Below are 14,143 nucleotides of genomic sequence, written 5' to 3' on the forward strand. Positions count from 1 at the left end.
AAAACAGTTAAAAAGAAGTCAGACTTTATGGAGGGAAAGGTGTGCAAACCACAGAAATAAACCAGCTTTGAAAAGGGGTTCTTATTTTACTCTTGGCTTGAACTCATGCCTTCTTCCCGCCTCTAACACCAGGCACATTTTAAGCCACCAGTCACAAATAAAGCTCCACCAGTTCCACCACTTGATCACTAACATATGTAAAACAGATCTGGAATACCTATATAATATATATAAAAACATATTATATATGTATCAAAATGCAAATGCCAAAAGGTGCAGTTTAGCTCAGAGCCCTGCTGTATGCACTACAAGGTAACTAGCTGCTGTCAATCAAAAAAAAAAAAAAAAACCAACCCACAATAAGATTTGAGCTGAGAGGAAGTAATTCAAAACTTTCTTTCAAGCAATGGCAAAAATAAAGGGTCCTTCAAAGGAAAACAGCATTGTATCATGTATTATCAGCATTCTGTGGTTGTGGCACAGCTATAGATTCTCAAACCCTTTTGAAGAGAGGATGACTCATTTATTTGCTGCAAATAGTTGTGGGAGAGAAGACATACCACACTCCCAGCTGATCCTATTCCCCCAGCCCGCCCCTCGCTTCCGCTGGCGAACCAGGAGAGGAGAGGGCAGCCCATGGCCAGGAGCACCCTGGGCTACAGGGAATCGCTGGGACGAGGAGCCAGCCCCAAAGGAAGGGAAGGTGGGGACAAGCTCTGCACGTCAAGGCCAGCCATGGCAATGGACCAGCTTTTAAGTTTCCTGAAGGACTCGCGGGGAAGGTGCTTCAGTAAACAAATCGGGTTCCTGCTAAAGTGCCTGCCGAGTGAAAAGTACAAAGCGCGACAAAAATAGATGTACCTTACTCTCTCCATAGGGAAAACACACTGCCAGGACACGAGCCTCTCTCTGCCCCTGACTCCAACGCCAGACCCTGCCCGGGACCAGGCAGGGCACAGACAGATTGCCTTCAAAAGCCTGAATTCCCTTTTTTTCTTTGTTTTTTTTTTTTCCCCCCTCAGAAAGGAAAAGCAAAATTTCAGAGTCAAGTGTCACTTAGTCATTAGGTTTTCAAAGCACAACAAAGAATTTAACACCTTCAGAGATGGCACTGAAGTGAAAACAGCAGCGGAGGTTGCTTGGTTTTTTCCCCCCTGCTGGTCTTTCGGGAGAGGAAATGAAAGTGAATAGCTATTGTTCCAATGTAAAGTGATTCCATTTAAATAAAGTACAGTACTAAAATTGTAAATGCAGTGTGACAACCAGATCAAAGATGTTTAATATTTGCATAAAAATATATATATATAATATATATATAAAATATAATTTTAAGCAATCGTGCAACACTCTTAAAAAGGGTTCATTTCACATTTGCTAAATTCTAGTGGTCCTGGAATGCATAATGCATTCTATTAAAAATACTCCTTTAAATATTAACAATTAGTGTTCAAATTACCAACTAATACAATATTCTTTAGCTGTCAGGGGGTTTAAATAAACCTATCTTTGATCCACGTTCCACTGAAATTACACATCATGGAGGTATGCAGTCACAACATTAGTGGGTTAAATGTCAAAATGGCATTACAGTACAAAACAGTTAAAAAAATCAGCTAGTCATATGTTTCTCCATCTGTGGAATTATTATGGCTCACGAGCAACCCACTGAATTACTGTAATCCTTGTTCTTGCTACCAAAGACATTATCTGAATCCCACCTTAATCCTGACTGGTTCATTTACTCCAAATTTCTCAGGTGTGGGTTAAAATTTCACTGCAAGGTGCCCACTGTCCTATGACATCCTGTTGCAAACTGGAAAACAAGTAGTACTTTATTTAAACATTCCTTAATTGCTACATTTTCCTAGACCACATTAATATATATTGTGTGTGTATATATATAGATATACACCAATAACATGTACATATATACACACACAAACATATATACACACATACACACACGTACCTAGGATAATAGCACACTGACAAAACATTAACTCTATACAGGTATTTGCCAAGGAAAAAAAATAGGGCATTTCCTCCACCACTTATTCACAAGCTTATGGGTTGGTTTGCTTTTTTTTTTTTTTCATCCTTGTGTCCCTGATAAAATAAAATGCATGGTTAAACCACAAAACTATATATTTTTTTTTCTCACTTCAAATTTTATGAAGGCATCAGGCACTTTTGATTACTATTGGTGTGTACAAATATAGGAACATCTCCTTTTACTTATATATATATATATATTTATATATATATACTCTACTGTATCTTCTTTGCTTGGATAACTTTTTTGTGAAATCTTTGGTCCTTAAGTATATACTTCTTGCCACAGCTGGTTTTCCAGCATTCTCACATTTCTAAAATGTGAGGCATGCACACAGCTGGAAATAATGGACTTTGTCATCGTACGTGTTTCTGTTTTTATAACTGTACCAATCCACTACTGTTCATTTGGAGCAAGCTGTTTCTGGTAAAGCATTCTAGTCAAGCAAGCTATACATTCTACACGGTCAATCCATAGACGGCACTTGCTGCAAGCCCCAAATGCAGTAATTCCAATATACAACTTTATTCAGCTTATCTCTGCTTTATGCCTCTAACTCTTAACTCCTGAATATATATAGAACTGTTTTTTGTGAAGTTTTTTCTTTTGTTGTTTTTTTTGTTTGTTTTGTTTCTTTCATATTCTCCCTTTTGCAGATCCCATTCTAGAGTAAGAATAAAAATAAAAGAAAATAAGGCTTTCCCACCTTCTCTATGCCAAAGCTATGGGAGCAGATATTGCCAACCCATATTGTCATCAAGCATTCCTCCCTCACTTATTTCAGGAGAAGCTGGTTGCTTTTAATGACAGGCCTCTTGTGCTCTGGGGTAGGATCCAATTATTTTGGGGTTCTTTCTTGATCAAGCTCCCATTAATTATTAGAAGAACCACAAGCTTGTCTCAAGCTTGAAAACTAGAGCAGATCATCATTGCACAAAACACCCCATTTCAGAGGGACCCATCGCCCCTTCCTACATCTTAGAAAAAAGTTCTCTCCACGGGGTCTACTAATTTTGGCTCTTAATTACAGGGCAGCCAAGTAGAGTATGTGTGCTGCTGGCAAGGGAACACTGTCTGAACCTGGGCAATATAGTAATTGCTGAAGTTGGCATCTGCTACGTATGGGGCAGGCTGGTAATAGCAGGTGACATTGGCCACGTTGGGGATGATATTTTGCTCGGCTAGGACCCGGATGGCCAGCATGGTGATCAGATTCAGAGTCTGTCTCCTCTCATGTCCCATCAGGCACACTGTGCTCTCATTCACCACACCGTGAAGGGTCATGAGATAGTCATACTTGCGGTCTTCTAATCCCACAAAGTGGTTCTGCAAGTAGGACTCCAGCTTTCTCTGCTGTTCGCCAATGTCTGAGAAGTCAATGAAAAACCTCGAACACATGTATCTCTGCAGGGATTTAATCTCAGATTCAGAGGCTGCCCTAAAGCCCCTTACCAAAAGGTTGCAGTACTTCAGAAGACCACCTCCTCTGATTTCTTCTGGGTTTCTGGTGGCAATTATCTTGTTGCAGAGGTGATCAAAGGCTTCCTGGAAATCCCCATAAACGCTCTCGCCAATGATAGTTGGGTGAAAAGTTTCAGTCATTGGATTCTCTGAGCACTCATAAAAAAGCAGCAGGGAGTCCAGCTTGATTTGAAAAGAATCGACACTGAATTCAAACTGCCGCCTCAGAGAGTCCACAAATTTCAGCTCCACATTTTTGCCACTGTTGTTGGACAGGGAGATAAGACTCCATCGGTCTGAATCATTGCATACTTTTACCATTTTCTGCACGTAAGCCTCCTATAATCAGAAAGACAAAATGAGCAAATAAAGACAAAGATTCAAGAAATTTCTTCTTCACTGCATCTGCTCACCCCCCCCCCAAGCCCCCCCAATATTTGAATTTCATAAAAGATTTCATGGATCCTGCAGACACAAACCATGTGAGAGCATAAAATGCAGTTACTGCAAGGGTATGACAGGGAAGGGTGTTCTACTGGGATTGTGTCATGCAAGGGAAGCATATAGCAACACTACTTTGTTCAGTCACTTCTAAATACATCTACAGATTAAGTCCATGGCACACCTGCCAAATACGCCTGCACTCATATGCAGAAGGTCACTACTACAATCTGATAAGAAATCTTATTTATTGGTTTTCACTTCTCCACTTCCCAAAAAACAAGTTAGCAAATGTTCATTCCCCTCAATCCTACCAGTGCAGGTTCCGTAAACCAGCTTCATATTAAAAAAAAAAAAAAAAAATTTAAAAAAACCCTCTAAAAATCTGAAAGGATTTGGATTCAGCCTAATCAACTCAAGCAAAGTGTCTTCTAGAGGAGGGAATGTGCCTCCTCACTGGGGCACTTCGCACACCTGGAAGCATGCCTCGCAGACGGGGCTTCCTTCTTGCAATGTGAAATCCATCTACGCTCCCCGCGCACCCGGGAACCGGGGCCGGCACAGCGAGCTGCCGCCGAGCCGGGCTGGGGGAGAGATGTGCAGCGCCCGGCACACGCCCCAGGTAAAACAACGCTCCCGACAAATCAGCCGGGAGGGAGAAAAAGCTAATTAATCCTGAAGAGCCCCGGTCAGGACGCTGCACCGTAAACTCCTCCTCGGTTTTAAGCGCGGGGTGGATAAATCGCTCGGGGCTCCCGTGGGTGCAGGGTGCGGGGGAGCTGCAGCGCTCCATCCCGGGGGAAGGCGCCCGCTCCCGCAGGCGGGCGCTCGCACCTGCCCGCTCCGGGCGGCTGGGCAGAGGGCAGCTTTACCTTGAGAGTGAGAGGCGTGATCTTCTCCTTATTCACCCCCTCGGGTAAGAAATCCAAGAGGCAGTCCAAGACCACGTCCTTCACAGTCTGAAATTCGGCTTCTCCTTTGAGGTCGGCGCAGAAGATGAGGTCCAAGTCCTTGTAGCCCAGGCCGCTGTCCTGGTGGAGGACGTGGCTGGCGGCCGAGCCGTTCAGCCGCACGTCCCGCAGGCCGATGCCCTTCTCCTCCAGCCGGCTCCGCACCACCTTGACGATCTGGCGAGGCTGCATGGCCAGCGTGGGGAAGTTCCCGCGGCCGTGGATGGGGATGGTTTCGCTGAGGATGCGGTCCAGGCGCTGCACTTGCTCCCAGCTCAGCACGTTGCAGTGCGCGCTCTCGCCGCCGTCCGCGGAACTCCCGCCGGCCTTCTCATCGTCTGCCATGGTGCGCGGCCGCCGCCTCCCCGGGCTGGATCCAGGCACGGCTCCGGCTCCCCGCCGGCCCCCCGGCGCCTCTCTCTCTCCGCGCCTGGCAAAAGAGGAGGAAAAGCCAGCGGTCAGCAGCTGCGTGCACCCGGAGACCGACTCCGCTCCCCTGCGGCCGTCCCTTTCAGTGGGGAAGCGGGGGGACGGACACACCTACTGACTAGATTTAAAATAAATAAATAAATAAATATAACGGGAGGTGGGGGGAGAAGAAGCCCCCCGGAGGCAGGTGGTGCAGCAGGACAAGGGAAGGTGCCGACCTGCAGCGCCGCTGCCCGCGCCGCTCCCCGCGCTCCCGCCGGGGCAGAGGCCGCCCCGCGCCGCCCGAGAGGCCGCCCCGCTCGCTGCCGCCGCAGGCTGCCGCCGTCTCCGGAGCTTTCGTAGATCTGGCCGCGAAAGGTCCCCAGTAGTTTTTATACGGGGTTTCTCCGCGCTTCCGGGGCTCCGAGTCACGGCGCCCGCGTCCCGCCCCCTCTATCTGCATGGCCGGCCGCGGCGGTGCCCCCGGCCCGCCCACACCGCGCTCCGCGGGCCGCCCGCCCCCGCTCGCTGCCGTCCCGCACCGCCCCGCGCCGGGGGACCCGCGCAGCGCAGCGCAGCCTCCCGCACGGCCCCGCGCAGCAACAAGTGCACAGCGCTCCTGCCCCTCCCGCTCCTGCCGTGCCTAGGTGCGCGCCCGGGGGCACCCAGCTCCGCGCTGCCATTCATTCCCGGTTTTTTATTTATTTTTTTCTCTGCCTTTTTATCCCCCACCCGCCTGCCCTCCCCCCGACATTCCCGGTCATCCCAGGCTCAGCCAAACTTCATACCAGAGCGACGGAATTTGGCAAGGACCCCTCTCCGAGCAGATGCCGAGGATCCCGGGCCGTGAGGTTTGCGCCGCTGGGCTCCTGACCGAGAGTCGCAGAGCCGCCTGCGGCAGCGCAGCAGCATCACGGCGAGCCTGCCCGGCCCCGGCCCGGCCCCTTCCCCCCTGCCCGCCCGCCCTCGCCGGCGAGGGGAGGAAAAAGACAGCTCGGAGACCGCGGAGGAGCCGGTGCCTTCAGAGGAGCATCCTGCCTATAGAGTACAACTTGGGTAGCCGGGGAGCCGTAAAAATGACGTGGGAGACAACCATATTATATAAACATACCCATATATTTTATTTGCATTTTCTTTTAAATAACGATGAATGCATCTGTTTGCTTTTTACCTGTTAACGTACATAGACACACACACAGTTAGTATTGCAAATACATATAGCTACTATATGCGTATCGATACTATTTCAACACAGATACTATTTAAAACACATACGTGCTATTTAAAGCAGACTGAGCGCACACGCGATGCACGCAGCAGCTCCGCGCGGTGCAGACAGCGGGTTGCGCGGAAGGATGCGGTGCTGGGGAACACGGGGGGGTCACGGACGGTGCTGCGTCACCGCTCGCAGCTCTCTGACGCGCGGCAGGAGATGTTAATGGGGTGCGCGGCTCCGTGACGCGCGGCTCCCTCCACCGAGCCCTTCTCCTAAAAGGGGGGGTGGTCGATTCAGCACGACGGGGCTTACTGTACCATGCCCTCATTTTCTCCCGGCCCGGGATGGGTTGGGGGCTGCGGGGCTGCTCGGGAAGCCCGGCACGCCCCATCGCACCCCGCAGGGCGGGCGGGGGTCCCGGCGCGGCGCCCGCCCCGTCGGGGCGCTCCCGGCCGGCGCAGCGCGGGGCAAGGGCGCCCCCTGCGGGCTGCCGGGGGCGGGGGCGGCTCCATGCGATCCACGGCCCGCATTCCCCGGGGTGCGATCCACGGTGCGCATTCCCCCGGGCTGTGATCCACCGCCCGCATTCCCTCGGGTGCGATCCACCGCCCTCATACCCCCGGGCTGTGATCCACCGCCCGCATTCCCTCGGGTGCGATCCACCGCCCGCATTCCCCGGGGCTGTGATCCATGGCCCGCATTCCCCGGGGTGCGGCAGCGGGTCGGCTCCGCGCTCCGAGCGCGCACCGAGCGGACCGGCTCCACCCTGTGTCCCGCCGTGCGGCACCACCGCCCCCTCCCCGTGCCGCTCGCGGGACGGTAAAAGTGTTCGTGTAGCTTCGTGTCAATGTCTTACAGGAGAAAAAAGAAAAATAGAAAACTTTTCAAATCCCAATGTGTGCAAGTGACTGCAGTTTAACACAAGAAGCAGAATACTGTACGTCTGCCAGCCTATTGAGTGGGGTTTGCCAGCTTATTCCTTTATATGAAATAAATACTGGAGCTAAGCGGCGTGCTGGCAGGGCAGCCTTTGGCCGGCTGCTGGGAGCCTGGGCCACTGGCTACTGCTGCTGGGCACAGGGAGCCCCTGCTCTCCCCTTGGGTGCAGGAACAGCATCTCCTCACGCTGAGCGTGCATCCCGAGAGGAGAGCGGCAAGCACTGCCTGTCTCCCTGCAGGGCAGAGGATGCTCCCCATGCCCATCCAGGTGACAGCCGAGGGCAGGAGCTCACGGGGATCCCTCCATGGGGGCTGCCTGCCTGCAGCACTGAGGCATCACTGCCCTCCCTGCGCGGTTAGGAAACCCGGGGAGGTTAAAACATAACCCCGTTCCCAGACTGGCATCACTCAGGTGAACCGCAGTTCACTAGGGCACAAGATTTAACCTTTCAAAAGGGGTAACTAGCACCCTATTTATAAGCAAATTATCATTATCAGCAATCAGCCGGATTACTGATTTCTAGAGCAAGGACAAAGATCAGACTTGGAGGCTCATCCCATATTAAGCAAGGCCGGCTCCAAGAAACTAAAACAACTTCCTGTCTGCGAGTAACCAGCATTCAATTTAACTTGTGTTTCTCAGCATGTTGCAATGAAATTTTAGCAGTATTTTGAACACTGCAGAATGTAGTACCAGTGCATTTACACTGGTCGGTAGGATTTAATGCTATTTTATGTGGTTCTTGTTTTCATTTCCCCATGAAGTGTGACTTTTGACCTCTCTTAAGTTGCTATCACTTGCCCACTTAAAAAGAAAATGGGCAAAAGTTCATCGTGGAGAACTCTGATTTGCTAGAGGCAAAGTGAATGCGTCTCAGAAGGAAGACCTTTACACTGCTGGGTTTTGCTAAAGGAAAAAGGGCTAGCCAAGCCTACTGACCTCACCCTCCCTTTCTCGGTGTAAGCACCTGCAAATCACCTCCCACTCATCTGAAAGAAGAGAGGAAATCGTTTCCAGTCAGAATCACTCCATTTACGTGTTTTCAGTTCAGAAATGTGCAAGGGGTATTAATCATTACACTCTTTGTATAGATTAGGGATTGTTTGCATTGATGAGCAATTCTTTTCACTTCTCTTCCCCTAATTAATGCACACCAGACAAAGGGAATTTTACATATATTTTTAAATAAAAGAGGAGGAATAAAAAGAAAAGAAATAGAACTCCATCAGTGCAGGAGTTTACCTAGGGTATATATGCACTATGGATTTTTTGCTCCTCTGTCCTACTTGAATGTGAAAGCCTGCATCACTTTAAATAAGTAGAAATCATTAAGAATTGTAGCAAGAAATTGAATTAGGGTAAATTAAGTTATGAGAAATTTAGAAATACTTGTATGAGTTGCAGAGATTATTCTAATTATGGCTGATACTGATAATGCTGCTGTTAATAAAATCATTAATTCAGCTCATGAACATGCTCTGTTCCTTTAATGACAAACTTACTTTTGGAAGGAGAAAGTGAGGGTTTTTAAATTGTCAGTGTGAGCAGTAATTCTTTGACAGAATTTTGGTTGTATTACTCATTGGGGTTGTTTATGCTGCCCAAGCAATTAGTAGGAATGCAAGATGTGTGATGTGAATCATGTCTTTCTGTATGTTCGCACAATATTTTTCAATTAGTCCCTTCGTCTCATGCTCTCAGTCCTGCTCTGGAACAAATAAAAATTAATAGCAATAAATGTGTTTCTCGTGTATGCATTTGTGTGAGCTCTTCATTCAGCTTGGCCACGTAGCAGAGAGTGTACTCTCCAGGTGAGCTCTGCTGAATTTAGGAATTTAAGTATTTTATTGACTGAACTACATCAACTGTGACTGTAATGTTGTCGTGCCTCCCTTCTGCCCAAGACGTGGTGCCTAAAACAGGAACATGCTCTTTCTGGCAGAAAAAAAGAGCCAGAAACTGTGACTCTTCATCTGTGCCTAGTCTAGGAATTGGCTCCCATTTGGTGCTCAGCAGGAGCAAAACTTCCAGTTTAGTTTTTTCCAAGAGGAATTGAGTTTGTGTGACAGAGCTGCTCTGCCAACACTGCCAACATATGTTGCCTACAGACAGTCAGGGGATTCACTTCTGAGCAGGAGCACTGCTTCAATCCAAAAACTAGTGTTGACTCAGACAGAGGTGTTTGTTTTTGTTAAAAATGTAACAAACATCAATACTACTACCATTACTATGCATTAAAAGCAGCAGACTGGATTGGTTTGACTGGAGCAAAGAAGTCTAGGAAGTCAAAAAAACCAGCCTCAGAAGGAGTTTAGATAAAAAGATACAACACAATTTTATCACAGTTGTGTCATGAAAAGCTTAGTAATGTCATTCCTCCTTTCTTTTTTTTTTTTTTTTCCTAATTTTCCTATTAAGAGCAGTTATTCCTATTGGAGACAGAAACAACAGGTATCATCATAATGATTTTCCCTACATCCTGTTGACAGTGTTAAAAACGCAAATAGATGTTCAGAATCACAAAAAAGCAGCAGTCTGTAGCAAGATGGACATCGAGAGCCACGCTTTCCAGGTGGCTGAATGTGCAGAGTGTCAAGAGTGGATGAGCAGGCTGTGCAAGGGAGCCCTGGGGCCCCCGGCAGCCCTGGCTGCAGTGGGAATGCTGGCGGCTGCTCAGGGACACAGCAGCTTCCCACCCAGCCTGGCACAGCAGCTCTTTCTGTCTCTGCTCAAAGTGCCTTAGCACAGCTGCCTTGCTCTGTCTCACACAGAGGCCAGCGGCAACTAAAACACTAAAAATGAGATCTTAACCTAAATTTTGTTCTCTGTTGAGATGGAAAGATATTGCTGGGCAGCAGTCACCGGAAAAGTTCTTTATGTTATTCACTGTGTTGACACATGATTATCTTGCTGGAAACAGCAGCTATAGGACTGAAGAATATTCATAGTTGTTCTCCACCCAGATAGCACGTGAATGTGTCCACTCAGCTCCAGATACCAAATTTCTGGAGAGTGCAGGCTGCTGTACCCTTTTCCCTCCCTCCTCATCACTCCATGTGCAGCTGCCAGCTCCATCCCACTCCCCCCACTGCTCAGCAGAGTGCTGACTGTGCCACAGCTCTTCTCTGCTGCTTGCTGCCCCAGACCAGAGAGTGGGCAGAGCTAAAGGGGCCCTCAGCCTACAGGACAAAAGTTCAGAGAGCTTGACTTGGGTGGGAAATCCTGGGACTAACACAAAGTCATCAGATTCTAAAAGAGTCCAGCCTCACCTTTGCACCACTCATACACAATCTGAAAATCAGTTTCATGAGAACAGTAAATGCAGACTTGCTAGAAATATCTTTGAGTACCAAAAGGACTAGTATCCTCATTGGCAATAGCACAGAATAAAGTACCTTCAAAATAAACTCCTAAGGTCTTGTCTATACCAGACACCCTTGCAATCCATTCCAAATTTTGTTTGATTTATATCTTTCCTCAGAACTAGTCTGGGCAAAATTTGAGCATGGGTGTGGAAGCAGAGCTCAAAGTCTGTTTTTGTTGGGGTTTTCTTGGGGGTTTTTTTGTTTGTTTTTTTTTTCTCACAAAAGTATTCCAATTTGACTTAAGTTGTTTTTCCAGGGGCTTTATCTTTCTCTTGCATGCATGCACAAAGTAGTCTTCTGATACCTTGATATTCTATAGTTCACAGTGATTTATTTCCAAAATTTATTTCCGTGTTTGACATTTTGTGACAGAAAAATCAATACTAGAAATCAGTACTAGAATTATCATTGACTGGAGCAGTCATTACTAAGTTTCTTTGAATAAAATGAAAGCAGAGATACTAGAAAATGCTCTTTCAAAGATAAATAAAAGAAATCTTTGTGCTTTCAAAGTACTACTCCTTTATTAGTTTTATTTTCCTTCTGCCAGATTTTATTGGAAAGATGTTTTACTGATCCTGGGAAAAAAGTCAATGTTTGGACTAAACACTGTGATGTTTTGAAAAGGTGCAGTTTGAAGAAGGCCAAATTATCAGAATTTTCTGATGGGCCTGCCAGTGGCTTTTTGCAATGCTGCTGAGAGCATGTTAAATGAAATAGTATTACTCAAAACGTGCATTGCTGCAACAGCCCCTGGCAAGTCAAGAGATCAGGGCACCATAAAGTTCATCTATCAAAAGACCTATTGCTGCCTCATCTAGAAAATTCACAGTCTAAATACACCAGTACATTGCAGTAACTTAGATAAACCCACATTTGCTCTTGAGCAGGATTTTTCAGAGCTGGTGCTGAAACAGAACAGGAAATGGCAAACCTCTCATCTCCTCCATGCCAGGCTGGCAGCCATCCCAGCCTGCAAAGCACAGGATGGTGTGCTCCTGTCAAACCCTTTTGCTTTAGGTCACCTGCATAAAAAATAGCCATGTTCTCAGGTTTAGTTGTGTTTTACACTCAGATACTGTTGTGATTTTGCCCATGTTGGCCCTTGGGATCAAAGTGCGATAAAAATGAACTGTACAAGATCTTGGATATTCCTAGTCATATGGAAGTCAAGAATGAAACTTTCTTTTCTTTTTCATTTTTTTTCTTTTTTTTTTTTTTTTTTTTTTTTTTTTTTTTTTTGTTTTGTTTAAGAGGCCACATATTTAATTGGTATGTATGAGAGTTTAAAGCTTCAATCTACCCCTATAGGAAAGACAGCCCTGCATTCATGCAACCTCATTTGCTTTGGACTTGTAGGATTTTATGATGATTTTACTTTTTCATGTTTTGTTTATCCTACAATGCATTAAGCTCACGTGGGAATACTGCACTGGATTTCAGCATTCTGCCTTTTATTCATGGGAGATGGAGAAACTTGTCATTTCAGATTTAAACAAGCTGTTCTGCTTTTGGAACAGCAAACTGTAGAGGGAAAATGCACAACGTGAGCTAACAGAAATTTGGTTTCTGTTATTCAGACAGAATTGGTTTCACAGTCAAAGCCATAATGTAGTTTCACCTACTACAAAATAATGCTGCTTTACCAAGAGATTTCACTGCTGGGACTACGACTCCTGATGGAGTCAAGGCACCTTTCAGTCTAGATTACAGTCCATAAATGCTGGAAATTAACTGGATTACTACTGAAAATGTGTTTTATTACCCAATTAACTTCACCGTTAAAAATGTGCATTATAATCCTAGTCAGAAGTCAAGTTTGCACAGGTTTGTTTTAAAATTTGCTGTACACTGAAATGACATGCAGAATGCTATTCTTAGCACCTACAAAAAAGTGAAATATAATCTCCAGATTTGATGCTCCTCCTGTTAAAACTACCTGTTGACAAATACCTGTATAGAGGCACAATAAGAATTCTTTAGCTGTCATCCCACATCTCACCTGAGTCTGCTGAAGGTAGCAGGCTGCTCTTAAATAAGGTTGCCTATCTCTAGCTCTTTCCAGGCAGGCAAACTGTGCTTATTCAGAGCCAATGTATAACCATTACACATGCTAGAGCAGATTTTGGCTATCTAGAATTCTGTGGAGGGATCCTTGGCCTAAAGGCAAAGAATCAAAATGCCATGAAGATGAAAGGATGAAAACCAACATGTTAGGACTGTGCAAGTGGGAACACAACCAAAACTCTGTGTAGCAATGGACCAAAAGAGTATGAGAGCACTCATCCAAAGAAACAAAGGGCTGGAGAGTACCACAGTCTGCTTGTGCATCTTACAAGAGATGACTAGGGGAGCTGATGGCCCCCTCTGCTACCACTGGAAAAATCAGTTCATGTTGATGCCTTAAGTTTTAGCTTTCATTTTTCCAGATTCTGTACTGCATTAGTATATAACTCTGAAATTCATATAAAGTGCTAGCAAGTTCTCCTCACAGTTTAGTTAGACAAAACAATTCTTTTCCAGCCTGAGAACCAAGGGCACCATTGCTGCTTCAGGCCCAAAAAGTATAAACAACAGTGAATTGAGGAGAGCAATCTGGGAGGATGGGACTGCATAACCTGAAGCTGTAATTGGACAATTAACCCCAATATATAAACGGACCAAAACTTATAAAAGTGTGAAAACTTGTGACTCGGAGTCCATCTTGGGTCCATCTTGGGTAGAGCCATGGCCAGGATCTTGTACTGCCAAGGTGAACCCTTTGAAGGCCTTTTAATAAATACCTCCTTTATTCCTTTAACACTGTCTAGCCTCTGTTTCTCTCAAGGCATCAGTGTCAGACATCTTAGCAGCAATAACTTTGCTGGTGCACATGGAATATTTCCATGCTGGGCCAGTGAGCACTGCCATTCTACCTGAATCCTGGTGCTGCCTTGGCTTTTCCAGAATTGCAAGATGTCGATAGGCATCCATTCTTAGTCTTAATAAACATACAAATTTGTCCCTTTTCTTCTTTTTTTCTTAATCCTTTCTTCTTTTCCCACCACTGATTGATTCTCAGCTCTCTACATGCTAATGATGGCAGCTGGAGCAAGGACCTGGTTTAGAATTGCAGTGCTCTCACAAACAAGAATACAGTCTTGAACTTTTCCACAGCACCAACTACAGCACTATTTTTCTTCCATGGGTCTCCTTTTCTTTCACAGGAAAACCTGCTTCTCCATACCATGCACTGTTTTGGTATGCTAGGTTCAAAGAGCAAAATGATGACAAAGACAAGTATTTAGTCAGAATACAGAGAAAAAATGA

The 14,143-nt window shown here is 46.2% G+C and overlaps 1 protein-coding gene across 2 annotated transcripts; it reads right to left on the reverse strand.

Annotated features, from left to right (window-relative positions):
• Positions 1–1,016: 1,016 nt before the first annotated feature.
• TENT5A (terminal nucleotidyltransferase 5A) lies at positions 1,017–6,252 on the reverse strand. 2 transcript variants are annotated; one of them, XM_079298406.1, is made up of 3 exons: positions 6,102–6,252; positions 4,828–5,335; positions 1,017–3,853 (listed from the first exon to the last, which is right to left on the reverse strand). In XM_079298406.1, the coding sequence occupies exons 2-3, from the start codon at positions 5,248–5,250 to the stop codon at positions 3,074–3,076; spliced, it is 1,203 nt and encodes a 400-aa protein (XP_079154532.1). In that variant the 5' UTR covers positions 5,251–5,335; positions 6,102–6,252; the 3' UTR covers positions 1,017–3,073. The 2 variants fall into 2 exon arrangements, with proteins under 2 accessions (XP_079154532.1, XP_079154533.1); XM_079298407.1 differs by lacking the exon at positions 6,102–6,252 and adding an exon at positions 5,553–5,717.
• Positions 6,253–14,143: the final 7,891 nt, after the last annotated feature.

This window comes from Erithacus rubecula, assembly GCF_903797595.1.
Source record: "Erithacus rubecula genome assembly, chromosome: 2".
NCBI classification, from domain to species: domain Eukaryota; kingdom Metazoa; phylum Chordata; class Aves; order Passeriformes; family Muscicapidae; genus Erithacus; species Erithacus rubecula.

Coding starts and splice junctions, on each gene's coding strand:
- TENT5A (XM_079298406.1), bottom strand. CDS start 5,250: ATGGCAGACGATGAGAAGGCCGGCGGGAGTTCCGCGGACGGCGGCGAG. Junction 3,854..4,827: donor TCACGCCTCTCACTCTCAAG/GTAAAGCTGCCC, acceptor TTCTGATTATAG/GAGGCTTACGTGCAGAAAAT.